Source organism: Panicum hallii, chromosome 2 (assembly GCF_002211085.1).
Source record: "Panicum hallii strain FIL2 chromosome 2, PHallii_v3.1, whole genome shotgun sequence".
In the NCBI taxonomy this organism is placed as follows: Eukaryota; Viridiplantae; Streptophyta; class Magnoliopsida; order Poales; family Poaceae; genus Panicum; species Panicum hallii.
The window spans coordinates 57312031-57338410 of record NC_038043.1 but is presented as its reverse complement, the minus strand read 5'-3'; the positions used below and the strand labels follow the sequence as shown (position 1 = coordinate 57338410).

At 48.5% G+C, this 26380-nt stretch overlaps 6 protein-coding genes across 10 annotated transcripts; 2 read left to right on the top strand and 4 right to left on the bottom strand.

The window, feature by feature from the left end:
- Nucleotides 1-358: 358 nt before the first annotated feature.
- LOC112882901 (late embryogenesis abundant protein 1-like) lies at nt 359-2182 on the bottom strand. Its single transcript, XM_025948091.1, has 3 exons — nt 1907-2182; nt 788-1840; nt 359-682 (listed from the first exon to the last, which is right to left on the bottom strand). Exons 1-3 carry the CDS (start codon nt 2180-2182, stop codon nt 572-574), a joined length of 1440 nt encoding a protein of 479 aa, XP_025803876.1. The 3' UTR covers nt 359-571.
- Nucleotides 2183-2614: 432 nt separating this feature from the next.
- LOC112882189 (short-chain dehydrogenase/reductase 2b-like) lies at nt 2615-5891 on the bottom strand. 2 transcript variants are annotated; one of them, XM_025947183.1, is made up of 6 exons: nt 5636-5891; nt 4447-4488; nt 4124-4370; nt 3949-4026; nt 3504-3689; nt 2615-3371 (listed from the first exon to the last, which is right to left on the bottom strand). In XM_025947183.1, exons 1-6 carry the CDS (start codon nt 5800-5802, stop codon nt 2991-2993), a joined length of 1101 nt encoding a protein of 366 aa, XP_025802968.1. In that variant the 5' UTR covers nt 5803-5891; the 3' UTR covers nt 2615-2990. The 2 variants fall into 2 exon arrangements, with proteins under 2 accessions (XP_025802968.1, XP_025802969.1); XM_025947184.1 differs by lacking the exon at nt 4447-4488.
- Nucleotides 5892-6721: 830 nt separating this feature from the next.
- Nucleotides 6722-9262, bottom strand: LOC112881789 ((+)-neomenthol dehydrogenase-like). 2 transcript variants are annotated; one of them, XM_025946655.1, is made up of 7 exons: nt 8906-9262; nt 8677-8721; nt 8346-8592; nt 8180-8257; nt 7617-7649; nt 7464-7520; nt 6722-7343 (listed from the first exon to the last, which is right to left on the bottom strand). In XM_025946655.1, exons 1-7 carry the CDS (start codon nt 8959-8961, stop codon nt 7068-7070), a joined length of 792 nt encoding a protein of 263 aa, XP_025802440.1. In that variant the 5' UTR covers nt 8962-9262; the 3' UTR covers nt 6722-7067. The 2 variants fall into 2 exon arrangements, with proteins under 2 accessions (XP_025802440.1, XP_025802439.1); XM_025946654.1 differs by having other exon boundaries at nt 7464-7649.
- Nucleotides 9263-11699: 2437 nt separating this feature from the next.
- On the top strand, nt 11700-13872 carry LOC112881788 (ETHYLENE INSENSITIVE 3-like 1 protein). The gene has a single exon (XM_025946653.1). The coding sequence runs from the start codon at nt 11860-11862 to the stop codon at nt 13675-13677; it is 1818 nt and encodes a 605-aa protein (XP_025802438.1). The 5' UTR covers nt 11700-11859; the 3' UTR covers nt 13678-13872.
- Nucleotides 13873-16262: 2390 nt separating this feature from the next.
- Nucleotides 16263-26238, bottom strand: LOC112880153. Of its 3 annotated transcripts, none has more exons than XM_025944646.1 (6): nt 25771-26238; nt 25421-25543; nt 18927-19619; nt 18772-18825; nt 18468-18652; nt 16263-16957 (listed from the first exon to the last, which is right to left on the bottom strand). In XM_025944646.1, the coding sequence occupies exons 3-6, from the start codon at nt 19594-19596 to the stop codon at nt 16871-16873; spliced, it is 996 nt and encodes a 331-aa protein (XP_025800431.1). In that variant the 5' UTR covers nt 19597-19619; nt 25421-25543; nt 25771-26238; the 3' UTR covers nt 16263-16870. The 3 variants fall into 3 exon arrangements, with proteins under 3 accessions (XP_025800431.1, XP_025800430.1, XP_025800429.1); XM_025944645.1 differs by having other exon boundaries at nt 18927-19623; nt 25771-26237; XM_025944644.1 differs by lacking the exons at nt 25421-25543; nt 25771-26238 and adding an exon at nt 21831-21955 and having other exon boundaries at nt 18927-19623.
- On the top strand, nt 21972-24531 carry LOC112880154 (L10-interacting MYB domain-containing protein-like). Its single transcript, XM_025944647.1, has 2 exons — nt 21972-22534; nt 22616-24531. The coding sequence occupies exons 1-2, from the start codon at nt 22244-22246 to the stop codon at nt 23126-23128; spliced, it is 804 nt and encodes a 267-aa protein (XP_025800432.1). The 5' UTR covers nt 21972-22243; the 3' UTR covers nt 23129-24531.
- Nucleotides 26239-26380: the final 142 nt, after the last annotated feature.

The following is a 26380-nucleotide window of genomic DNA, read 5'->3' as shown; positions in this document are numbered from 1 at the left end:
GATGTTTGTAGCCACGAGATGGAGGTGAAGATGATGATGGCGATGCATTGCAGACAGAGGTGCTTTTTATACACCATGATGATTGTGCTGTTCTTGGTCAAGCTGTGAACGTACCCGGATGTTGAGCAGCAAAGATATACTAACTTGCTGCTAATTTTAGAAAGCATGCATTCAATTGTAGCCAAGGTTTTGATGGTACGCTTTCATGGTAGGGTGCGAGACAGCCAGCCAGAGCCACCCAGGGACATCACTTCGACAGATCGAATCGTGGCTGCAGCTTCCCGATCCAACGGTTCCAAATACTTCAGACCTGGACGTGCCCTTCAGCGGAAAGAGAGAGCACCTCCAACACGGTTTTTCTTTCTGCGGAAAGAGCAAGGCTAGATAAACAAGCTCAAATCTACGAGAGTCTAGAGACGACGCGTCTGGCCTATCTAGCTTAGTATGCATGCCCTCCATGGATCGGACTAGCGCAGAGCCATCACGTCGCGTGCGGTCGTCTTCTACTCTGCCTGCTACGGCTAACGCGCTCCTGTCCGCCGCTGCCGGCTGCACCGGCACGGCCCTTCCTTCACTTGCCATCCTTCCCGCGCCGCTCGCCCTCTGCCACCACCTGCTCCGTCCGCTCCCTCGTCGCTTCCAGCTCCTGCCGCGACAGTTCCTCCGTCGCGTCCGTGCTCGCCTGCAACATCATATATCGTCACCCCATTTTCAGGTCCATTATTCGATCCGGCAGTAAATTAAAAGCATCCAAGATCCACTACCGCCGTGCTGCTGCTGCGCTCACCTTGCTCGCGCCGGACTGCTCGTCGACCTCCTCCGTACGCAAGATCAGGTACTCCATGGCCTTGCGGGCCGCGTCGGCGGGCGACTGCTTGTACTCCTCGAGCTTCTCCTCCGGGGGTGGTCTCGTCGTGCCCTCCAGGGTCTCGTCGTCTCTCGCCGCCTTGCTCAACTCCTCCGAGCTGGAGCTCTGCTTCGTCTTCGACGCGGCGGCCTCCTTCGTCTCCCGTGCCTTCTCCGCGGTGGTGCCTTTCGCGTTCTTGGCCTTCTCCGCCGCAGCGTCGCGGTACTCCCCTACCTTGGCCTTGCCGGCACCCGCCGCCTGGCTCGCCTTCTCTGCCGTCACGTCCTTCGTCTCCTTCGCTGGCTGGGCGGCGCTGTCCCTGTACTCCCCGAGCCTGTTCGTCGCCGCCTCCGCTGTCTCGCCGGCCTTCTGTGCGGTGGCATCCTTCATCGCCGCAGCCTTGTCCTTGGTCGCCTCCGCCGTCTCGCTTGCCTTCTGTGCGGTGGCGTCCTTCATTGCCACAGCCTTGTCCTTGGTCGCCTCGGCTGTTTCACTTGCCTTCTGCGCGGCGGCGTCCTTCATCGCCACAGCCTTGTCCTTGGTTGCCTCCGCCGTCTCGCCAGCCTTCTGCGCCGCGGCGTCCCTCATCGCCACAGCCTTGTCCTTGGTTGCCTCCGCCGTCTCGCCAGCCTTCTGCGCCGCGGCGTCCCTCATCGCCACAGCCTTGTCCTTGGCTACCTCCGCCGTCTCGCTAGCCTTCTGCGCCGCGGTGTCCTTCATCCCTGTGGCCTTGTTCGCGGCGTAATCCTTGCACTCTCCAAGCTTGCCTTCCGTCGCCTCTGCCGCCTCGCTGGCCTTCTGGACGGCGGCGTCCTTCGCCCCCGTCGCCTTGTCGGCGGCGTAGTCCTTATACTCGCCGAGCTTGTCCTTGGTCGCCCCCGCCGGCTCGCTCGACTTCTGCGCGGTGGTGTCGCCCGCCTGGCTTGCCTTGTCGGCGGCGTAGTCCTTGTACTCGCCGAGCTTGTCCTTGGTTGCCTCCGCCGTCTCGCTCGCCTTCTGCGCGGTGGCGTCGCCCGCCTGGCTGGCCTTGTCTGCGGAGGAGTCCTTGTACTCGCCCACCTTGTCCTTTGTGGTGTCCCTGGCGACGCCGAGCGTGCGGCCGACGGCGTTCACCAGGGACCTGGCGCCCTGCTGCACGGTCTCCAGGATCCCGGCGCGGTGGCGCTCCTCGTGCCCGCCGGCGCCGACCACGCGTGCGCGCTCGGTGCGCTCGTGCGCGATCTCACGCGCCGCCTCGCGGGCGTGCGCCTCGGCGCGCGCCAACTGCTCGCCGGCGCGCTCCGCTTGCGCCTCGCCCTCAGCGCTCGCCACTCGCTGCTCCTGCCTCGACGACATGCTTGTCTTGCTCCACTCACTATCTGCGCTCGATCGTGTAGCTGGAATGAATTGCTCTCTCGTGTCGACAGGTAGCACCGGTGATTCGTGAACAGAAGGGACTGGTCGAGCCTGGAGCATATATACATTGGTGAAGAAATGGTCTCCGGTCGACACGTAGTTCTCAACGCAGGGACACGTATGGACCTGTGTGGATAACGTCACAGGGACAGCGGCACGTATACCTGTGACTCGACACGACGCTCTTCAACTTCTGACATGTAGATTTTCTTTTTTTTCCTTCTGATGAAGGCTCTGGCAATGCTGGAATACCAGCTCATTGTTTTGAGGTCAAAAGATGACCACTCTCTAGGAAAGTAAAAAAAAAACCTGTAAATATTGTTCAGAAACAGCACAGCACAACAACAATGCACAACTAGTTTTCCAAAAAAATAAGAAAAGAAGAAGAAGATACATGCTGCAATCGTTTCAGGGCCTGTTCAACAACTGAAACAGCTACCAGCTGTATCGGATATGTGACAGGCTCAAAGCATCTTATTACGGCCTGTCTGCCTCCCCAGTACAGTGCGTGGTATAACCAAGTTTTTAATGGACAATGTGCTGCACTTCACGGCAAAAAATTGTTACGAGCAGTCGTGTAGGGCAAAACAAAACTTAAGCTGAATCGATCGTCTCACACGGTCTAGCGGACGGCCAGGAATCAAAGCAGACCATGGGCGCTACGCCCAGAAGAAAAGCTCAGGCGGCCACTTCTCTGCGGGAAGGACGAACAAGCCCACAGCACCGAAAGGTCTCTCTCGGTCGTCGGTCACCAAGCAACCCCCAGTTCTGTCTGATCGTAGTAGCACCCGGTCGGGCCGTCGTCCGGGAGCAGCGCCAGCTTGACGGCACCCCTGGCGCCTTCCTCCGGCGGGATGACGCCAGTGTTCCAGTTGATCTCCGTCTTGACGAAGCCCGGGTGCACGCAGTTGATGCGCATCTCCCGGTGACGCCGCGCCAGGATCCGGGTGTAGAGGTTCACCACCATCTTGGACATGCTGTACGCCGGCAGCATCGTCGGCCACCCCTCCTCCTCAAGCCGCCCGTGTTTCAGGGCCTCAAGGAACTCGTCCAGCATGGCTTCGATCTGCTTTTCGTCCCAGGCATTGGCGTCGCGCAGCTCCTCACGCAGCTTCTCGTTCGGCATTCTCTGATGTTGCAGGGTTGTGCACAGAAATTAGGGTGTGTTTGGGGCCAACCAGACACATACGTGTTATCTCCTTTACAACTGCTGTAGAACTGGTTTTATATATATATATATATATATGCATGTGTCATGTACCTTCAGCTCAGACCGAAGGGAGGTGGTGTTCACAATCCTTGCTCCTGATGTGGATCGTTTGAGCAAAGGGAGGAGACCTTCTGTCACCCATTTGATTCCGTAGTAGTTGGTATTCAGACATTTTACTGCTTCATCATAGGTTTGAACGACCACACGTTCCAGCAGGGTGGCGGCTTTACCCGATAGCTGCAATCATAAAGGCATTGAACGACTGAGAAGCCCATCGCTGATTTGTTTCGGCACTTGTGACTACAGACCATTCTTAGGTCTTGAACACGAAACAAATGAAAGTTCGCATAAAGTATCAAAAATAATATATGGATACTCTGACATAAATTCATAAAACTATAGAGTAAAGATACATCTTAACGTTACACTGTCCAAGTCAGAGAAAGGCCATCTGAAGCCAAGCAAATATGTTTAAAGTCATGAAGAGTCTACATACCCATGTGTCAGGATCAATGTTGAGAGCTCTCAGGGCATCCTGGTCTACAACAACTCCTCCAACACCTGCATTGTTCACCTGCATCACCAGGTCCACATTCATTCACAGATTCTCAAACCAGTAGGATGGTGAGCTCAATAAGAACTAGGTTACTAGAAGAAAGACTTCATTTTACCAAGATGTCAAGCTTCCCATATCTGCTCTCAATATGTTTAGCTAACAAGGCAACACTATCACCATCTAAGATATCGAGAGGATGGTAGATAACCCTTGAGAGGTTACATTCATGGCGAAGGTATTCGACTGCATCTTTTCCTCTCTTCTCATTCCTTGCTGTAAGAATGACCGTTACACCGTGCACAGCAAGCTGCCGGCATACCTCCAGGCCAATTCCTCTGTTTCCACCAGTAACCACTGCAAGCCTGAATTGGCTACAATTTAACATCCTTTTTCATCTAAAGGAGAAGGGCATGGCATTTGGAGCACATGGTAAATCACCTTTCCAGTATCGTTTCATGGTCACGTTTCACTGCCTCAAGCCTGTGAAGCAATGAGTTTTTTTTTCTTTTGCATCAGATAAATAAAATAATAAAGGCTCATAAAACTACTATTAGGTAAGGAATGTAGTGTTACAAAAATACAAAAAAAAGGACAATCAAGAACCCAAGAATTATGTACTTTTCTCTCGCATAGGGGAGCTGCGTGTCATTCCATTAAAGAAGACGAGAGTACGACATACATTACCAAACACACAACCAGTACTTTGAGTTACATTTGCGCCATTGAACAATTTTAGAGCAACCTATGGGGGAACTATGGATCAACCACTCCTAGTTTATCCTGTTAGAAGGCTGTGGAGGTGTTGGTCTCCAACAAGAACCATATACTTAACACAGAAAGTCCTAGCAGAAAAGAAGGTGCATAGGCAAATATCTACTCGCACAGGGGTTTATAAATAGGAAAAAGTTTTAACGATGCAGTGCTTATTCATCACAGCTGCATGGGATATAAAACAACTCCAAGCCATAAAAGAAAATAAAGCCTGTTTTGCATTAAGAAAGAAAAAATTTAAAAACTAAGAAGAAAATAAAACTTAAGAGTACTCTAAATTAGTACCCAATGTCTGTGTTTACTGTTTACAAATTTAAAAGCAAATAAAGGTAAAAGTTACTCTAATTTGTAATAATTTAAAAAGGTACTCTAGTTTGTGCCCAATGTCTGAACGCTTACAGAAAACCATTGTCAAATCACAAAGATCATATTTTTTCCCCCATTGAGGGGAGTGGGATAACTCAAAATAATTTGGCGAAGAATACATGAAAAGTAATGGACACCACTGAGAAATGAGTCCTTTTAGGTTCAGTTTAACTAATGGTGCCTAGCCTGCTATACATGTGGCAGTATATGTATTGACAAATTAGGCAAGAAAGTACATTTATGTGGAATAATATGTTGGAAAAAGGATGAATGTACAAAACAGTTTCCCTTATTCATATCTCCAAACTACCCACCGCAATTGAAATCTAAACTTGCAAATTAACTTATCCAAAAACTGCGTTCAGAGTTCAGACATCTATACAGCATCATCTTGCTCAAACGAAAAGCAGACGCTCGCAGAGATATATCCATGGAGAGTTTAACAAGAGGAGAAGCCGCGCCTCGCGCGCGCACGGGGAGAGGACGAGACCTGTGGTGTGGAGGCGATGCCCGCGTCGCCCCCGCGGCTGCACGCGCGTGCACCATGCTAGCGGCAGGGAAGGTGACTCGCGGCTGGAGACGGGCGGGGGGTGATGGTGCCGCGGCGCAGGGTCGGACCCTAGAAGGCGAGCTCGGGGACGCCCCGAGGTGGCGCATCTCGGGGTCGTCGTCTTCTACCTCTTGTCTTGCTTTCGGGTGGGACGAGAGGGTGGCGGCCGCGTGTGAGGGCGTGGTAGGGTAGGCAATGAGCAGCGGGTTTAGCCGCCCCAGTGTCTAATGCACTGTTTAGTAACTTTACGGTTATATCGACGTCTGACACTGATTAGATGATTAGAAGTATTAAATATAATTTAATTATAAAATTAATTGTATGAATGGAGACTAATTCGCTATACGAATCCATTAAATCTACCTGTCTAATTAGTTTATGATTTGATCTTATACTAAATATATGATAATGGTGGATTAAGTAGACTTAATAGATTCATTTAGCACCAACTTATGCAATTAATTTTATAATTAGCTACGTTTAATTATTTTATCTAGCCTCCAAACATCTAATTTGAAAATTAATATCGGATCCAAACACCCCTAAGTACCCTGGCTTCCTTTTTAGCTCTCTACAAATCTACAATGCGCACGCCGGCGCCGGGGCTGTGGGCTCCGTGCGCAGCCACGTGCCGCCGCCGGCGTCCGAGGCGAGCAGCGCTGTGGACGGCAACAGATCAGGGGCCCACAAGGCAGTGAACCAAGGGAGGAGGAGCTTTGGCGAAGGTTGGTCGACTTTCCAGTGGAATAGAACAGGTAATTGGCGTTGAACCGTCAATGTTCAGGGTTCTAAGAGTCACCGTTCCTGTATCTTTCCTTTTTCTATCCTTTTCCAGACTAAATTACAATGACAAAATACCCAAAAAGGCACAAATACGATAACCAGAGAAGTGCGACATCTACGAAGCAACTACGGATTCCCTCTTATTGGCTTTTCGATTAGCTCAACTCTTATTGGTGTTTTACAATACAAATTACAAACATAGGAAAAATTTAATCCAAGTGAGAACTGGAGAGAGGAACAGCAAAGACCAAGAGCAAACAACATAGACTGCTCCAACGAATCATAACATACCCGCAATTTTGTGTTTATTTGATCATGATGCCACAATCGGATCTGAAGATGTTGTTATCAGTTTCCTATGCAATCAACTGATCAAACTATTGTAAGACTTGACTCGCCCTTTCTTAAATAATATAGCAATGCTCCTGCTTTTATTTATTTTCAAAAAAGAACATCACACAAACTGGGAAACAATGGGCCATCCATCCGTTGATCACCAACGTTCACCATTTCTGTCTGATCAAAATAGCACCCAGTTGGTCCATCGTCAGGGAGCAGAGCTAGCATGACTGGCGCTCTTGCACCTTGTTCAGGTGTGAAAACCCCAGCTGATGTCAGTCTTGACGAAGCCAGGTCGCACACAATTGATGCGCATCTTCGGATACCTTCTTGCCATGATCCTAGTGTACAGATTGATGAACATTTTCAATACAGTGTAGGTTGGTAGCATCATGAGCCATCCGGCCTCTTCAAGCCGCCCATTCTTCAGGTCCTCCAAGAATGTGTTCAGCACTGCTTCTATTCGGTCCTCGTCCCAGATGCTGATGTTGCTCAAATCATTTCGAAGCTTCTCATTTGGCATTCTCTGGTAACAAAATCAAATACATGGGCTACGGTGAGTGCTGGTAATATCACTAGCTTCTCAGTTTGTGTGGAAATCTAGGGATTTTAGGGGTGAAAAAAAAAGAAAATACAGATGATGCACCTTCAGCTCTGACACAAGGGAGGAGGCATTAACAATCCTTGCACCTGATGTAGATAGCTTCAAAAGTGGGAGAAGAGCCTCTGTTACCCGTTTGCATCCATAGTAATTGGTATTGAGACAGTTGAATGACTCATCATAGGTATTCTGGAATACCTCTTTGAGAAGTTTAGCGGCCCTGCCAGATGTCTGAAACACAAATATTAATGGGTGACTGAAGCACATACCATTGGTTGTAACAACAACAGGTTATTCATAGCCATACCCAAAAAGGAAAAAAAACTGTCATAAAAAAAACTACAGACATCAATACAAAAGTTCCCTCAAAACATGAAGTAGTTAAATCATGCATTGAGATTCTGGCTCCAAAAGACTGCAGATGCATTGTGTGTTAGAATTGATCTTGTTGTCTAGTGTAAGTGTGGACTTGAGGAGAGTGCCCTTTCACATGCATAAGTTACTTGAAGAGTCGGGTAGTAGATCGAGGTCAATGAGAACTCCAGAAACAAGCTGATTGCGTGAAGAAGATGCTATAGTGTGAAATCAGCTAGATGTTCACCTATATATAGCTATGTAAGTTGCTTTGTAAATATGAGAAACACACAGAGAAAGTGGTGGCAGTTGTGCTGCACCACAAAGTAAACACTCTGAAGTCTGAACCTGTAGTAAACAGCACAAATAGATAAGCTGCCGAAAGTTAACGAACAATCTTTAAGTACCCATGTCTCTGCATCCATGTTGAGAGCTTTCAGGCCTTCCTCATATGCTACAATTCCTGAAACGGCTGCATTGTTCACCTGTATCAACCATTGTATCGTCATTTATTTATCCTCAAAGACACAAGGTGATGTCATTTAATACTAGGAATAATAGACTGCAACTTACCAAGATATCAAGCTTCCCGTATGTGCTTTCGATATACTGGGCCAATGAGGTAACACTATTATCATCTCTGACATCAAGCTGATGGAAGATTATGTTGGGGAGTTTGGATTCAGAGCGAAGGAACTCAGCAGCATCTTTTTCTCGTTTCTCATCCCTCGCTGTAAGGATAACCGTGACACCCTGACAAGCAAGCTGGCGGCATACTTCCAGGCCAACTCCTTTGTTTCCGCCTGTGATCACCGCAAGTCTGCGTATTTACCAAATATTAGCATCAATATTCATCGACGGAAGAACTCAAGAAGAGCATTGCTTTGGAAACTATGAAAAACACCTTTCAGGAATCACTTCAGCACGGCCATGTCTTGCTGCATCAAGCCTGTGGAGGAACGTGAGTTTTGCTGCATCAGGTAAAGCAGTAGAAGCGCCTAAACATGCAAAAATGGGAAGTAGGAACAGAAATCTTGATCTGTGACCTGTTAATCCATCTACAGCATCAACAGATGCGCCCTTTGAAGGGACCAGGCGGATCGATCAGGCAGAAGGGGGAGGGGGCGCTAAACCTGTGCTGAGGTGAGTCCTGCGTCTCGCCGGTGGCAGCAAGTGCGGCTTTCTCCATGAGGTGGGATCGGATCGGACACGCGGTTGTTGTGAGGGGAGACGAGTGGAGTTCAGCGGGGTCGGACACTGCAAGAAGATACGCTGACCAGTGGGCGACATTCCCGCGTGGTGAAGCGCAGATTAACCCTAATCACTGTAGTAATGTACCAAACTTCACTGACCTTAGCTTTTCCCCGTACAGCTAGTGCGGCCCTCTCCTGCTCCTGCTTGCAGATTTCGTCTCCCGCTCGCCGCTCGGGCGTGCCATTGCTCCGCCGTGGCCCATGGCCAGCGTCGGCGGCGGAGGACGGTTGCTTGGTTTTGGTTGGGATGGTGGCAGGGCCCAGCAGGCGGTGAGAGAAGAAAGGGCTGATGCGTCTCTCTCTCTCTCTCTCCCTCACTTTCCCAGCGGGGAAAGGGCCGAACGGCTGTTTAGCCCGTTGACGTTGTATGGGCTGAGACGATATACTTCGGGCCCATATAACGGCCCAGTATGACACCACCACGCATGCTTAGCACAGCCCAGCCTCTTCCTTATCTTATCGTGTATTATCGTATGTATCTCGCTCCCATCTGCTCATTTTGCTACCACCAACCGTGCGAATTTGATGCGCAAGTCAAGTGCACTACTGCTTTGGACCAAGGGACCAAAGACCTGCATATTGATTTTAGCCTAAACCGTTCTTCTTCAGTGTCTTCAGTTCACTGCAGAAGATTTCATATCATTCGGCAGGCAAAGAGCTCATGAACCCGAACAGCATACAGGTGCTTATTGTATCAGGCCATTCAGAAAAGCTCACCACAAGCTATCTGAACATGGACAGACAGGAGATCATTTGCCACAGAATCCAAGCAACTTCTAACTCCGACGCTTGCACGCCTGGCCATTGGTCGTTCAGCCGGCCCCGTGCAGTGAACTGAAGTTGCGAAGCAAGCGACTGAACACGACGAGCTCCCAATGCAAAGATGTGCTCCTCATATCATATCGATCTCCCCACAGGATCCACGCAGATCCTCGCTTGTCTGACGCCAAGGGAGCACGTCCCTGTCACTGCCAATCATTTGCAGCCCTTGTGATCCGCTTTGCCGCTGTCTGCGCCATCCTACACATGCCCGTTCCTCCGTTGTTCAGAGAACCTGTGCGTTTTGGGGAGGAAGAAGGCGCCATGTGCCCGGCGAATAAGCTTATCTGTGCTTGGAGCACCGAGCTGAAGTTTACTGAACTGCATCGGCCAGCGGCCTACATACATGCATTCAGTGATCCCTCCCCGGAAACAGGGTGAATTATATTCATTCGTTGACAATAATGCTAATAAGAAATGATAGATAGAGCATCAAGTTGTACTAATAAACAAAACAAATTTTGTGGTACACATGTTTACAGTAGAATATCGATGGGAGGAGAGATCAACGAGAAGACTAATAAGTAAAGCATTGACCTGATCATTGCTGCCATGTATTTATGCTTACAGGTTGGGGCAAGTTGCTGGATAGTTGACTTGCACATAGTATAAAGGATGAGCAGACCACGTTGGTGCAAATCTTCTCCCTTCTCTCTCCTCTGATCTTGCAGAGTATTTTTATGCAGTTGCATGACAGCATTGTTCATCTCATGTTCTCATGTTTTGTTTTCTAAGCCCTGAGGTTAGCACTTGTGCTGCATCCAGTGCTTCAGGCAACTGATGGCTGGCTCCTGAAAGGGATGTTACTTCTGCGTTGCGTATGCCCAGCACAGCTGGCTGACCTGCCGACACCTAGACTTTGAGGAGCATGTCCACGTCGAAATGGTAATAACGAGGAGATGGAGGTATTATTAGGTTAGTGGGCCTGCACTGCACTGGAAAACAACCGAATAATAGCCGTGGCCGTCAGAGATTAAGCCGAGTTAATGACGCGTGTGGCCTACCTGGATGGAGGTCGGCCTCCTCCCCCAACCAATCCTGCAGGCCATGAGACGCATGTGGGTAGGACCTGCCTAGCTAGCTGCTGCTCATTTTGGACCCAGAAGAGAAAAAAAAATAGTAGTAACACTTCTTGCAAGCCATGAGTGATAGCTCTCTGCCACGTGTACGCGCTCTGATCAGGAGCAGGTCATCAAAGTGCGCATGGCATGTTCTTCATGTAAAGATTTTTTAGAAGGTCTTCTTTCATGTAATGTTACAAGGAGAAAATGGTGTCCATGATAAATTTCATCGTAGGATAAGGGCTTCTCCACTGTTGATTCCTCTGAATCCATCCATGCTTTGGCACTGTTCTGCAGATCGAAGTTTGGACAGAACAGTTGAGCAGTGCATGTTCAGTCACTTCAGGAGAAAAGAAAAGGCTTCCATTTCTGTTGCTGAACATTTCCTCCCTTTTTTCTGTGTGTGTGAGCATGGTCTTGTCCAAGGAGATGGAGATCTTTGGGCGGCCGGTTGTCTTCTAACAATTCGAGTTCCTGCCCAATTGCGATGTCTGTCGGTATTTGCACCAAATTGTAATCTTCCTTTTTTTTTCCTTCCCTTGTTTTGTCCTTTCTCTATGACTTTGGTCCAATTTTCCAGTGGTACATGGGTGCGTGTTCATATGCCACCACCTCTACTCTACTCTACTCTACATTCTCGTAGGAACTACTCCTACAACGAAATAGTACTAATGCGAAATTTACATGCAAATTCAGGAACGTCAGTTACTTCACACGGTCCTTGCAAAGCTGTCCGGCAAGCTTGAGCTCACGGCTCACGTACTGGGTTTGCGCGTCCTGCTCTGCTTCCCCCTGCAAGCAGCTGGACAGGTATATAGCAGCCACCTCTCACTCTCTCAGCCGGCGATACTACTAGTCACACTAGCTAGCGTCTTGCGAGGGGTGGGTGGGTTGCTCCTGCCTCCTGCTCTCTTCGCTTGCCACCTCCCGTCTGCCTGCCTCTACGCCGCCGGGATGATGGGAGGAGGGGCGCTGGTGCTGGATCAGCGCATGCCGGCGGACGACAAGGCCCTCTTCGGCTTCGGGCCGGGCGAGTGCTTCCTCGGCGAGGGCGACCTCGTCAACCCGGCGCCGGCGCGCGACGACACGATGAGCTTCCCCGACGGCGACGAGAGCGACGACGACGACGTGGGCGGCATCGAGGAGCTGGAGCGCCGCATGTGGCGCGACCGCCTGCGCCTCAGGCGCCTCAAGGAGCAGCAGCAGCAGCAGGGCGGCCGCGGGGGCAAGGAGGCGCCGCCGCGGCCGCGGCAGTCGCAGGAGCACGCGCGCCGCAAGAAGATGTCGCGCGCGCAGGACGTCATCCTCAAGTACATGCTCAAGATGATGGAGGTCTGCAACGCGCAGGGCTTCGTCTACGGCATCATCCCGGAGAACGGCAAGCCCGTCACCGGCGCCTCCGACAACCTCCGCGCCTGGTGGAAGGAGAAGGTTCGCTTCGACCGCAACGGCCCCGCGGCCGTCGCCAGGTACCAGGCCGACAACGCCGCGCCGGGCGGGGGCGGCGCCGGTGGTGCCGCCGTGGCCGCCGCGCCGGCGGGGCCGCACTCCCTGCACGAGCTGCAGGACACCACGCTGGGCTCGCTGCTCTCGGCGCTCATGCAGCACTGCGACCCGCCGCAGCGCCGCTTCCCGCTCGAGAAGGGCGTGCCGCCGCCGTGGTGGCCGCAAGGCGCCGAGCCGTGGTGGCCCGAGGCCGGCGTGCCCGGGGAGCTGGGCCCGCCGCCGTACAAGAAGCCGCACGACCTCAAGAAGGCCTGGAAGGTGGCCGTGCTCACCGCCGTCATCAAGCACATGTCCCCCGACGTCGACAAGGTCCGACGCCTCGTGCGCCAGTCCAAGTGCTTGCAGGACAAGATGACCGCCAGGGAGATCGTCACCTGGCTCGCCGTGCTCAAGCAGGAGGAGGACCTGTACCTCATGCAGCACCCGGGCGCCCTCCCCCCGCCGTCCTCCAACGCCGCCGCCGCCGCCGCCGCGCTCCCGTTCAGCGCCAGCTCCGGCGAGTACGACGTGGAGGGTGCCGACGACGGCGAAGAGACCGGCCGGAACCCGAAGCCGGCCTCCAACGATGCACCAGCGTTCGTGGACCTTTCGTCGTCCATGGATGCTACGGGCAATAGCAGGTTCCTCATGCCGGCGGCGCTGATGAAGGAGGAGACCGCCGACGCCGAGTACTTGCATAAGAGGAGCGCGCCGGCCGGCGTGGAGCCGGAGCTGATGCTGAGCAACAGCTTCCGCGCGTACACCTGCGGCAACGCGCAGTGCCCGCACAGCAGCAGCGTGCACGGGTTCCTCGACCGAGGCGCGCGCAACGCCCACCAGTACACCTGCAAGTTCAACACCCCCGCCGATAACAGCAAGCTGGCACCGTCCGTCTTCCCGCCGCCAGGTCAGGCGGTCGGCTTCGACTTGCCCGTCGACGGCCAAAGGTCGCTGGCCGAGCTGATGGACATGTACGAGGCCAACGTGGGCGCGCCCCGTAGCCTGAGCGGCATCGACACGGCCGCCCCCGGCGGCGTGCGGGTGTCCGGCCCATTTCTGACGCCGTGGCTATTTGGCGGTGCCACCACCGGCGTGATGCAGCAGCAGCAGAGCGCGGGGTTCTACGTCCGTGACGATGCACTGCCGTTCGGAGGCGACATCGCCGCCGCGTCGCCGGAGTTGAGGTTCAGTTCAGGTCTGAACGTGCCAGGAAGCACTGCACATTACGGTGGTGCATCGCAGCTGCAGCAACCGCACAAGCCCGCGGGATCCAATTGGTTCTACTGAGTACTGACTGCTGCATTAGAATCATGGACATGGTGGAGCTTGTTAGTTTCTTTTGGCATTATTAGAATCCAAGATCGTTCTGGGTTTTCAGCCTGCCTGTATAAGGTTTTGGTACTGATGAGGATGTAGCTGCAGACGGCTCATGCCATCCAGCCATATGCCTTTCTTAATGGGAACTTCCATCCATCTTGTCTAGCAGTTTCCCCCGCCCCGAAGAGACTCTATCCAGACCATCAACTTTTCACAAATCGGTAAAACCTACCGAGAGGGGTTCGAAATATCATCACCATCAGTACATGATAAGTAGTGCATGGGATTTCTCCATTGGAAACGAGCCGAGCTTAACCAAGCAAAGGTTGGGGATTTCAAAGCCAAGCTCCGAAGACTGGTTTTGGAGCCGCGCCAACTGGCATCTTCGTCAGTGAGCTACTGTGATATAAAAATTCCTGTGCAGCAGCTCAATGATTGATGAAGTAATACTTGTTTTTATAATTCCTCCAGCTCGTGAAAGGTGCCTTTCCCTGATCTAAAAAAGTAAGGTTGCCCTGCCCTTTCATAAGCACAAAAGGCTTCCGTTCCTCTTCTAATGTGCTGGGTCGCCGGGGCTAGTCGGGACCTAGCCTCGCCTCCCCACTATCAGAGAACAGCGAGGTGGCGGTGGACCGGTGACGAGGACCCTTTAACCGACCTGACTGACAGGCCGTGCGTTTGGTTCAGCTTTGTTTCTCAACCTACTTTTACTTTCAGAAAATAGGAGCTCAACTAAATATGTTCAGCTTTTCTGTAGCTGTTTTGAAAAAGCTATTTTTCTGTAGTAAAAATTTGAAAGCAGGTTGAACCCTGCTTTTGCAGTTTTTTTAAATTTGTGAAAACTACACATCTAATATTGATCACATATATACTCTTTCAATTCTTTTATATATATAAGAAAATAAAGATTTTTATATATAGAAAAATAAAAATAAAAAAGAATAAAAAAAAGTTAACTCCAAATATTTTCATATATATATAAAAATAAAGATTTAAACGAAAAAGAATTTGGTCATCACCAAAAAAATATTGTATACTGTCAATTTGCATAAAAATAATATATAACTTTTTCACAGTCAACAACTCACAGCAGTTTGAACCAAACGACTTTTAATTTTTTCACAATATGCATCTCACAATAGTTTTTTCACAGCATACATCTGACAGCAGCTTTTTCACAGCTGAACCAAACGCACCCTTAGGCTGAGTCCAGTGGCGGGGGAGATATCTCCCCGCCACGTCAGGTCTCACCCTCACTCTCACCCCACTCTCACCACACCCTTCCGATGCATAGGCTATAGTGCCAGCTCTCACTTCTCTTTCCTCCACGTCAGCTTTTTTTCAGATTTAATTATTTCAACCTCCGTGTGGACCAATAGAAACGCGTCACGTCACTCCTGCCCCACCCCTCTCGCCCAACGCCAGCGCGCCGCCTCACTCCCGTCCGCCTTCCGCCCCTGCACGCCTGCCAACGCGGGCGAGAGCGGGACGATACTCGTCCTGCGGGATTGCTCCCGCCTTCTCTCTCCCTCCCGTCCGCCTCTCGCCTCGCTCCCGCCTGAGCCGGGCCGACAGGGGGCGGTACCGCCGCCCATTGGCACTAGCCTTAGCATCACAGTGGCGCCGCAAAGAAAGATGGGATGGGGCATGACACGCTCAGAGATACCTAGATGCTTGCTAAATTCCAGAACAAACCTAGTAGGCTCGGCTGCATGATGCATCGTACTATTTTCAATTGGAACTGCATGACGCATCATGCATAAATAAAAACAAGATATAAACAGCTTCAGTGGAAAGCTTTTGAAGAAGGCAGACGCAGAATTCTTTTGATGGAACAAAGCATCTACAAATTCAATCACATCATCCTTAAATGCACATGAAGATCAAGAAAAAAAATCTAGAGCTGAAGGCGCATAAAAAACTCGTGGCACATCTCCACAAGCACCAGCACACTACTCCGACACTAGCAGCAGCAGTTTGACACGGAACACCGCCAGGAGCCAAGGACAAGGGCTGGACCAACTCCGGAGGGGGTGCGGCGGGCTGCTCCCTGAAAGCAACGGCCGCGCGGCTTGGAGATCTCGGCCTTGCTTTGATCATAAACAAATTCTAACTTTTTACACTCTCTCTCCATTACATCAATTTTGAGATATATGAATGAAGCAGTAAATATATGTAAAAAAAACTAATTGCACAGTTTAATTGTACATCACGAGACGAATCTTTTGAGCCTAGTTAGTCCATAATTAAATAAAATTTGTCAAATACAAACGAAAACGCTACAGTCGCACTGTTGCAAATTTCTTGCAATCTAAACGGGGCCCTCATCCACCGTGCGCCGCCGGTGGGTGGCTGCACACCCTGCAAGTCCTTGACCGGTGGTCCTTGCAGAGCTCCACACGGCACGTCTCCAGCCTGTGATTGGCCACGACCGGCCACCCCACGCTGCGTTCACACCCTGTGCTATGTGCCTTATGGAATCGGAACAAAAGCTGGATTGATTGATTGATTGATCCCGACCACTGTTCTGTTTCTGTCTGAACATGCCATGGTACTACAGTATAAGTGCCAACACGTTGCCATAGTTCGACGAAGAATTCAGAAAGGCATGCAATCGGCGATGTAAGTAGAACGCAGCTTAATAGTCCCAGAGTGCATGATTTCAGAATTAGGTGAACGATTTCAGCTCAAAACTAGCTCAGTCGACCCTTGAAGTTCGAACAGTGATCGATGACTGGTCGAAAGCAAACACCTTGGCACCTCATCCTGACTCCTGAGCAGTCTGGAACTCTCACCTCACTCAACCTATTTGGCGATGTCGAATTTCCTGAGAAACGTACTCACAGAGTGCACGCAGCACAAGCCCCTTGCCTTTTCCAGTGCACAAACTCTCCAACATATAAAACGTCACTCAACCATCAGAACCAAGTAGATGCCTACGTCTCTATGAGACAAAACATACAGTTCCTAACTCACCATGGAGATTTTTACATCAGCTACAGACATTCTGGAACAATGCTCTATGATAGGAGTAATCACTACAGCCAAAGTCACAAAGCGATGGTAACCACCACAATTCCTAAGTAGACACTTGACAGCCTATGTCAATGCACACCTGATCAAACCGAGCCAGTTCAGCAACCGCAACGCCACCATGAAGTGCTCATTTTCCCAATGAAGAACTGCTTATCATTTCAAGATCTTTCTTGCAGTTCTCTCTCAATTCCTTTAACTTCACAAAAGCTGAATGCTGAATAAAAGGAATTTTTACTATTAGGACACGGCCACTGATTGAAAATGCAAGTTAGTGCTGTAACATAAGCATGTCACAGGCAATGTAAAGCATGCAACAGGCAATGTATTGAGTGCACCATAATCTGGACCCTGTTGGCACATCTCCAACTCCAAGAATTTTTGGACAGTAAATTGCCCCATGGGTAGCACAAACTTGCACAGTGGGCAATTTTGTCATAGATTTTTGGGTGCGATTAAGTAATCCATGCACCAGCCTAAGCAACCAAGCCCACGTATTGGGCTGCCAGCGTGGCGGCGTAAGCACCTTGACCAACATCTAGTTTGGGATCTAATCAATGGAAAGCTCAAACCTAGACTTCCAGACAAGAAAGGGGGAAAAATATCTTTACTAGCCACCATCACAAACTCCAGCAGTATACCCCAGAATAGAAATGTCTCTTTATAGCATAGAGCAACCAAATAGGACCAGTATACTACATAATGGAAATGTGTCTTTATAGAAATGTACAGAGCAACCAAATAGGACCAAAGCAAGCGCTCAAAAACAAAAATGGCTATATTAACCATTCGCACAACTCCATTTCAAAGACTATGGACAGGTTCTCAGACAATTGAAAGGCACAACAATGGTCAAGTAATTTACTATCCAATACTATAGTTTAGAAAACAAAGGTAGCATATAAAAAAAGGTCACATAGTATGTCATACCACTTTCCCAACTAACAAAGACAACAATTATGATTTAACAAGCACAGGAGCTTGGCAGCAGAACCCTGAAGTGGATAACACAAGATTACTAAAAGAACTAAATTCTTTAGGTACCCCCTACAGATTCCACCAACATAGGCATTTTCATCTTCAAGTATTGAGCTAGTATTCCCATCTTATAGGACGAATACGTTTTTCACTTTTTCTAGCTGACTGCACAGTAAATTTGCAGGGAGGAACTTAGAGCATTTCTAGCAGTCACCCTTTTCCCGATAAACTGTCACTATTGGGAAAAGATATCCTCCAGAAGTCCCCTAATACTTCTCCCGTTTCCCAATAATTATTGGTGTGTCCCAATATTTTAGGGGGAGTTTCTGCTCTCCCAATACAGTAGTTGTATTAGGATGAGATTATTGATCAACTATAAAAACACCTCCCACAGGCCACAATAACCCAAAAAAGTAGTGTTGGAACATCCCCATAACACCTTATTGGGAAAGGTTTATTGGGAGGCTGTTGGAGATGCTTTTATTTGCATAGTCTTAGCCCCAAATAAAATGATTTAAAGACCTAAAATGGACAAAACATGAGTTCAAATTCTTATAAATCGCCCTCACAAAGCAATGATCCTTCCAGCAATCCATTTGTATCAACATGTGCAAACAGATGCATCTATGCTGAAGAAACTGTGCCACAAATTTTCTTTTTTCACATATAACCACCAGCATAAATCCATGGCAATACACGAGCCACACAATTTTTTAGTAAGGAGGGTAAAGATGGATAAAACAACTTACAAGCTGCGTTGACTCGCGAACAAGGGCATTCTCTGTATAAAGAAAGAGTGATCTCCGTTGTTGAGATAGTTCAAACTCCATCTCCACAGCTCGTTTTGACTTGTAGCCGGCTACATTGGCAGCATATTCATTGCCTTTGCTTTTTGCCTCCAACGACCTAGCAAACTTTATGCTTTTCTTCAATACTAAGGAATCAGAAAAGATTAATTGGCATCAGTAAAATGATCAGTAGTCACATAAAATCAGAAGGTACTTATCCTTTCTCTTATGAATAAGATAAAAGGAGTTGAGTTTGCGGTCATACCAGAAAGTCGGCTTCTTGCATCTTGATAATGGAGATCTGTCCACATAGAGGCAGCTATTTGGGGGGCAAGGAAACAGAAGTAAGGTATATGTTTACATGCCATCAAGCTGATATAAACAGATACATCAGAAAGGAACAAATGCACATGATCATACCCTTAAGACAGAACGAACAAGCACAAGACTTTGTGGGGACAGCTGCTTCTGAGCCACTGGTTCTCATTGAAGCGTGCTGAACACTAGAACTTGGCATGTCACCGCCTGTCGTAAAGTCCAATGAACACAGAGGCTTCTGATTTCCTGATGATCCAACTATTTCCTCTTGAGTCAGGCACTCGCTGTCATTAGCAGCTGTTTTATTAGCTAGCTCTGAGCTGATAAAATGGCCTGGCAATTCACCATCCATCTCATCATCATCTTCATCATAGTCACCTTCAGATTCCAGCGAAGAATCCTGCTCCTTATCACTGAGATCACATGGATATATTGATGCACGACGGTTCCGCAAGTCAAGGTCCTCCTTGGATAACAGCCCAGCTGCTTCAGCAGCCATGTGCTGGACCTTAGAGTTCCGAAAAATAGAAGGCCCTTCGAAGTTCTCTTTGGCAACACCATCAAACAAATGCCCATATACAATTCCTTTCCCTCTACTACTGTTTTTCGCATATTCGTCAAACTCTTCCCAAGTCCCAGCGTCCTTTTCAATCCGTCTAATCTTTATTCCACCCATACTCTTCTCCAGGTCTGATGGGGCTGGTCGCTTGCAAAGGACATTTGTCAAGTCCCCAAACACATGGCGACCACTACCATGAGTGCTTTCCGCCATTACTAGGTCCACAACTTCACCAACTGGCTATATTAATTGTGCACAAACCCCAGACCAAAATGTACCGGCCAATCCACAAACAAAAGACACAGTAAGCAACATGTTCACATGTGTTTAGGTAACAGTAAAAGTATAACTCCGGCAGCATGATGTCGACTCAAACAAAGGGGTGGGTTTTGCAGATCGTGGAAACAATTGGATCTGGCCTACATAGGAGGCAAAACAAGTACATGCACAGGGTGCTAATTGACATTTTGAGCAAATCCAAGTGCCCTTGCAGCATACAGTGTAAGACACGAACATACAAAAAATCGAAGGTCATCTAAGACAGTAAGACATGATCCTTCCAATTTTCACCCAAGAAAAATGAAAGATCAATGCACAGTCAATTTTGTTGCAGTCAATGGGCCTGTTTGGCGCCGCTTATAGGGCAGCTTCTGGACAAGTTTAAGCTGCGGGGTGGCCAAACGGTCCGCTTCCGGCCCAGCTTCCGCGAGCAGCGCTTCTGCACGGCCCTTCTATCCGCGCTTCCTCCCGCAGCAGGACCGGACCAGCTTATCGCGCTTATCCTCCATCCGTGTCTTCCTCGATCCCCAATCCTCCCGTACCCGCCCCCGCGACGCCGCCCCCGCGCCGGCCGGCGCCCCCCGCGCCGGCCCCCGCGCGACGCCCCAGCGCCGCCTCCCGCCGGCCCCCGCGACGCCGGCCCCCGCCGGCCCCGCGCGACGCCCCAGCGCCGCCCCCCGCGACGCCCCAGCGCCGGCCCCCGCGGCGCCGCCCAGCGCCGCCCCCCGCCGGCCCCCGCGACGCCGCCCCACGCCGGCCCACGCGACGCCCCAGCGCCGCCCCCGCCGGCCCCCACGACGCCGCCCCGCGCCGGCCCCCGCGACGCCCCCGCGCGACGCCCCAGCGCCGGCCCCCGCGGCGCCGCCTAGCGCCGCCCCCCGCCGGCCCCCGCGACGCCCCCACGCGACGCCCCAGCGCCGCCCAGCGCCGCCCCCCGCGACGCCCCCGCGCGACGCCCCAGCGCCGGCCCCCGCGGCGCCGCCCAGCGCCGCCCCCCGCCGCGGTAAGAATTCCTTACAAATGGCAATCTTAATTCGTAAAACCACTTCCAAATATTTTGGTGTTTAGTCATATTTTGGTGAGAGGTTTGCTGAATGATTTCAGAGAGGGAGGTGTTGTGTCTCTGCAATATGCAGATTGATGATGCTTATTTGAGGAGGGATAAGGAAGCATAAATATCACTTAGTGAATTGGCCTTCTGTGACTATGTGCAAGGAGTTTGGGGGGCTAGGAATTCCAAACTTAAAAGAGATTTGAATATATATGTCTTTTGGCTTCTTGGGTGAAAAGATACAATCTTGATAAAGACAAGTTGTGGAGACAGCTGATTGACTATATAAGTACCATATAGATAGACCACGTATCTTGTGCTCTAGGGATGTAGGTGCCTCTGAATTCTTCAAAGGAGTTATAGGGAAACCCTTCATGTAGACAAACTTTCAGGCATTTGCATTGTATATGACAAATGGCAATCTTAATTGGTAAAACCACTTCCAAATATTTTGGTGTTTAGTCATATTTGTCTAAAGCATGTTGCAACAGGAAATATTGTTCCGTTTCCAATAGCAGAAAATATGGCAAGGTCACATAGAAGAAAATAGGAAAGGATCAACCATTAGACAATAAATTTGTAAAGCAACAGTCTGATCTGCTTAAAAAATGCTAGATTTTCACAACTCCTTTTTCTGTTCAAAGAAATGAACATGCAAAGAATTTAGATAATTTGACTGGTGCCACAACATAACAATTAGCCGATAAAAAACGACAGATAAGTATTTGCGTGTATATTCAAATTCAAAAGGTTAGTGTATGCATTTGGTTTCTTTCAAAGAAGTGCTTTAACTTATACTGGTACATGTAAACACGAGGTAACTATATGTGATTCTTTCTAGAACCAGTAGAAACTATATATATAGAGTATCCTTTTCAGTGAAGAGGGAAAGTATAGTAGATATCCCCACTGATTTACCAAGTCAAGTCAGGCAATTCACAAGGTGTAGAGGGTATTGATAGTTATATTGTATAAAAATTGCTAGCGATACAATCCACAAAGGGAAGAAAAGGGAATAAATTTATAACGCAAGCGTATAGACACTGCTACTGGATTCAGCATGTCACACTATTTTATCTGGGCAGGAAGCAAGCAGCATTTACATGTCACACTGTACCTGCAGGGCTTCCTGATATACTGCTCTCTCATCAGAATCCAAAATAGGTGTGGTCTCAGTTGTTCCATCCACAGAACAGACAATTTCTAGTCTTAAAATGCTTAGCCACATCACCAATTTTACCACTGCAAGAGTAGCAATAGAGAAAGAAATTCTCTTTAAACTGTGTTCTTATGGAAATGTTTGCTGGTTGTTGTTGTTTATAAATGTTGTTTTGTTACTAGCTCACCAATTGAATGTTATTACCTCCTAGCGAACATAATTAAATGACAACCTATGGATACGCACCATGTAATCCTAATCTCAATCAATTTTTATGTTTCGCGAACTTGAGAGTGAATTCCTTTGTTCAATTTGATGAATGCATAGATGGAGAATTTGCCAATAACAAAGACTAGGAAACCCAATGCACAATGGGATTCAAATGCCGCAAAAATTTTAATGAGATATGTGTGGAACAAGTCTTGGCAAATAACAGACCACAAGGTTGTTTGAACAACAAAGGCTACGCCAACCTTATTAGCCAATTCAATGAACGGACGGGTAGGAATTACACCCGTGTTCAAATGAAAAACCGATGGGATGCATTGAAAGCTGATTTTACCACATGGAAGACACTACTTCTTAGTGCGTCTGGACTGGGAAGAGACCCGAAGACCGGTACAATTGCGGCTAGCAATGAATGGTGGGAAGAAAAAATTGAGGTACCTTGTGTTTGATTTTGTTGTGTATCTCTTTATGTTGTTGTATGATAAATATAAACTTGTAGAGTTTTTGTGTTTCAGGCCATGCCGTTGTGCAAAAAATTTAGATTTGCCCCTTTGGAAAATGAAGAAGATGTTGAAATCATGTTCAGTGGTGCGTCCTGCACCAATGCAAATGTTGTGGCTCCAGGTGCAAGAGAGGGGTCAGCAGATAATGGTAGTGAGGATGTCCAAGAGGTGCATCCAAGTTCTGCTGAAAAACAACCTGCGAAAAGAGGTGCTGCTTATAAATCTCCAAAGAAGCCAAAGAAAAATTTTAGAGATATGCAGTTCAAGCGTTTTGTGGACTCATTTGTGGAGAAAGCTAGTTCAAGCTCTGCAACTTCTGCACCCACTGATCATGTTAGGCAAGAGATAGCAGAAATGTTGCAATCAGTCATTGAAGCTGGGGCATGTGAAGGAAGTGATGAACATTTTTATGCCACCCAACTCCTGATCAAAAAGGAATTTAGAGATGTGTTTGTCACTCTTAGAACCCCTGAAGGGAAGCTTGGATGGCTTAAGAGGACTTGGGAGGAGAGGAAGAAACGTTAGAGATTACTACTGTATTGTATTGTACCTTTAATTTAGTTTAATTTGTATTGTACCTTTAATTTAGTTTAATTTAGTGTGTTGTATGCTGAACCAGTTTTTAATTTCGAATCTATTGACATATGGTTTTCAGTTATCTGTACAGATGGCTTTCACTTCAAGTGAGTCTAATGATTCTGAAATGGCAAGTAATTCAAGTGAATCAAGTGGTTGGATGTATGAAGCAGCAGCAATAGCAGCTTATGCAATGCTTGATTCTGGGATATCTTCATCCGAAAAGAAGCCAAGAAAAGTGCCAGAAGAATCAGGTTATCAATTTGTTCAGAGACAACTTAGAAATGAAGAGAGCTGCTATACCATGTTCAGAATGGGAAGGTTAGTGTTCTATAACTTGCATGAGGAATTAGTTAACAATTATGGTTTGACATCCTCGGATGAGATGTGCTCGATCGAAGCACTTGGTATGTTCTTATGGATGTGCGGTGCACCTCAATCAGTTCGGCAAGCAAAGCATATTTTTATACATTCATTAGAAACTGTGAGTAGGAGGTTCAATGATGTCTTAGAAGCTGTGAATCTTTTGGCTGCCAAAACTATCAAACCCGTAGATGAGACCTTTGCTGTGGTGCATCCGAAAATCCGAGAGCATAGATCCTGGCCTCATTTCATAAATTGCATAGGTGCAATAGATGGAAACACATATTGAAGTCATTGTTCCACCATCTGAGCAGGCAGTGCATATGAATCGACATGGTTATTGCAGTCAGAATGTTATGGCTGTTTGTGATTTTGATATGAGGTTCACATTTGTGGTAGTGGGATGGCCTGGGTCCGCTCATGATACTCGCATATGGAGGGATACTGTGTTCAATAAATACAAAAATAATTTTCCACATCCTCCCGACGGGAAGTACTATCTTGTTGACTCAGGTTACCCAAATAGAAAGGGCTATCTAGCATCTTATAAAGGTCAAAGGTACCACATCACAGAATTTCAAAATGCTGGCCAACCAATTGGGTTGAAGGAGTTGTTCAACCATGCTCACTCATCGCTTAGAAATGTTATTGAGCGTTCATTTGGGGTGCTCAAAATGAAATGGCGCATTCTTTTAAAAATGCCGAGCTACCCAATGGAGAAGCAATCAAAGATTATAATTGCTTGCATGGCGTTGCACAACTTTATTAGAGATAGCAATTTGAGTGATAATGACTTTGATACACTTGCATCTGATGAGACATATGTTGATGGGGATACGGGAACTAGTACTAGTAATGTTGGTGATGAACAAGATATGGGAGATGTACGAGATGCTATTGCGCAAGCATTGGCTGGAGGATATTGATAATGTAATTTGCGCAAAAAAATGATGTAATGACACTCTATTATCTAATTTATAATTATGTTATCTAATTTATCATTTAGTTATCATTATCTTATTTAAGAGTAATTTATGATTAATTGTTTCATATATTTATGTTCTTAATAATTCTATTGTTATTCTGTTATAAAAATAAATAAATATATATCTGTACATAAGAAATACATGTATTCAGTAAACAGCAAGGGTATTTCAGTCATTTCTAACTTCATACAGGATTTCAGCCCATTCAATAAGCAGTCTGTCAAACAGATAACTTCTCAGACCAGCTGCTTCTTTAACAAGCTGCTTCTCAGGCCAGCTAGCCACCAGCTGGCTTCAGAATAAGTTTCAGCTGTGCCAAACAGGCCCAATGTCATAGCATGCATAAAAAAGGAATGCCCTATGTCTGTGTTTTAAATATGAAAAAAATACAATTATTAAGTATCCCATGCTGGCTACAACACATTGTGTATTCAAACAAAAAACAAAGGTTGCAGCGCAGTAGAACCTACATATCGTATCGTTCCAGTGCAGTGTGGCATAACTAGTACTGTGATTCAAAGGTGAATAATAGTTATCGCTTATCGCACATTATCTGTTGCATTGTTTTGGGTACAAGAACAAACACTGCAAGTTCATACAGCCATTACAGTGGGTGATTAAGTGCTGACAGTAATTAAAATACAACTCATACAACATCACAGATATGAGATATGTATATCGGATACAACCATTTCAAGCGTAGAGCAACACTAGCATGCATAGTCACCAGATCGACACAACTAGCAATACATGGTACTACCACTACTACCACATCAAATATTCCAATTCATTCGATACGTTTCGACCACAACAACCCACAATAAGCAACCAGCATCCTTAAACTTGAAAGGCAGTGCACGGCATTTGGAGTAAACGAGGAAGGCTTTATTACCTCAGTTGGATTTGAAAGCAGGCAGCGCAGGGGAGCGTCGGGCAGGCTCCTCCAAGGGTCGGTGTCTCCTCCGGCTCTGGGGTCACGAGCAGTGGCGGACCCAGGATTGAAACTAGGGTAGGTCTGTCAAAAAAAAAATTAAAGTGCAATCCGGTGTAATCTAATAGCACTTCAATAACAATACGGAATATAGTAACCAAATTTACAATAACATAACTAAAAAGGTCCCATATACAAATGGATGCATCAATTATTCAATTAATCACTCAATTTCTGAATTCAAAAGTGAAATCGAGATGCAATCATGAAATGGAATGAGAGAGAAAGCAGTACACATCAGAGGGAATTACAATCGGGCAATGGATGCTGTAGGGCTGGTGCCCGTGCCCACTGCCGCTCGCGTCGGGGCGGCCGGGCGGGAGGCCGCGGGTGCGGGCCGGTGCGGGGCTGCGGGCCGCGGAGGTGGTGCGCCGCGCCAGTGTCAGGGCGTGGCAGCGTGGGGCGCCGGCACCCGGCGGGAGGCGCTCGCCCGCCCAGAGACCAGAGCAGGCCAGCACCAGAAGGGCTGCGGGAGTCGAAGGGGGCGGGCGGCGACGCGGCCGCACGCGAAGGCGCAGGAGTCGGGCTTGTGGTGGAACTGGCGGCTAACTGGACTACCCTTTAGACCCGCCACTGGACTCACGGGCTCCTCCAGCTCCGGCAGGAAGCACAGACGGGAGCCAGCGACATGGATGGGGTGGGTTGGGGGCAGCTCGACTTGGGGGGGCGGCGGCGCGGGATTAGGGCGGCGATTGGCGTTGGCCGGTGCGTGGGGGCGGGTGCAGAAGTTTTTTGGGGGTTTTTTTTCTCCTTTTCTTAGCGCCGTTTTTGGTCACGCGCGCGGCAGGCGGGCCGAGGGCGGCTACTTTTCGCCCGCGCAGGCCTGCGACGTGCGCGCGCGGCAAATAGCAGCGATCCAGC

Bases quoted from the DNA above. Each gene is read 5' to 3' on its own strand.
- LOC112882901 (XM_025948091.1), bottom strand. From the start codon at position 2,182: ATGTCGTCGAGGCAGGAGCAGCGAGTGGCGAGCGCTGAGGGCGAGGCG. The intron at 1,841-1,906 runs GTGGGCGAGTAC...ACCGCGCAGAAG, and splicing joins GGGACACCACAAAGGACAAG to GCGAGCGAGACGGCGGAGGC. The intron at 683-787 runs GTGAGCGCAGCA...ATGATGTTGCAG, and splicing joins AGCAGTCCGGCGCGAGCAAG to GCGAGCACGGACGCGACGGA.
- LOC112882189 (XM_025947183.1), bottom strand. From the start codon at position 5,802: ATGCGCCACCTCGGGGCGTCCCCGAGCTCGCCTTCTAGGGTCCGACCC. The intron at 4,489-5,635 runs GTCTCGTCCTCT...ATTGCTTCACAG, and splicing joins GCATCGCCTCCACACCACAG to GCTTGAGGCAGTGAAACGTG. The intron at 4,371-4,446 runs GTGATTTACCAT...TAGCCAATTCAG, and splicing joins CATGAAACGATACTGGAAAG to GCTTGCAGTGGTTACTGGTG.
- LOC112881789 (XM_025946654.1), bottom strand. From the start codon at position 8,961: ATGGAGAAAGCCGCACTTGCTGCCACCGGCGAGACGCAGGACTCACCT. The intron at 7,650-8,179 runs GTACTTAAAGAT...TTTGTGTTTCAG, and splicing joins ACATGGATGCAGAGACATGG to ACATCTGGCAGGGCCGCTAA. The intron at 7,344-7,463 runs GTGCATCATCTG...TTTTGTTACCAG, and splicing joins CCCTTGTGTCAGAGCTGAAG to AGAATGCCAAATGAGAAGCT.
- LOC112881788 (XM_025946653.1), top strand. From the start codon at position 11,860: ATGATGGGAGGAGGGGCGCTGGTGCTGGATCAGCGCATGCCGGCGGAC.
- LOC112880153 (XM_025944644.1), bottom strand. From the start codon at position 21,941: ATGTGGCTAAGCATTTTAAGACTAGAAATTGTCTGTTCTGTGGATGGA. The intron at 19,624-21,830 runs GTACAGTGTGAC...CAATTAATATAG, and splicing joins TATATCAGGAAGCCCTGCAG to CCAGTTGGTGAAGTTGTGGA. The intron at 18,653-18,771 runs GTATGACCGCAA...CTGATTCCTTAG, and splicing joins TGCAAGAAGCCGACTTTCTG to TATTGAAGAAAAGCATAAAG.
- LOC112880154 (XM_025944647.1), top strand. From the start codon at position 22,244: ATGGGATTCAAATGCCGCAAAAATTTTAATGAGATATGTGTGGAACAA. The intron at 22,535-22,615 runs GTACCTTGTGTT...TTTGTGTTTCAG, and splicing joins GGTGGGAAGAAAAAATTGAG to GCCATGCCGTTGTGCAAAAA.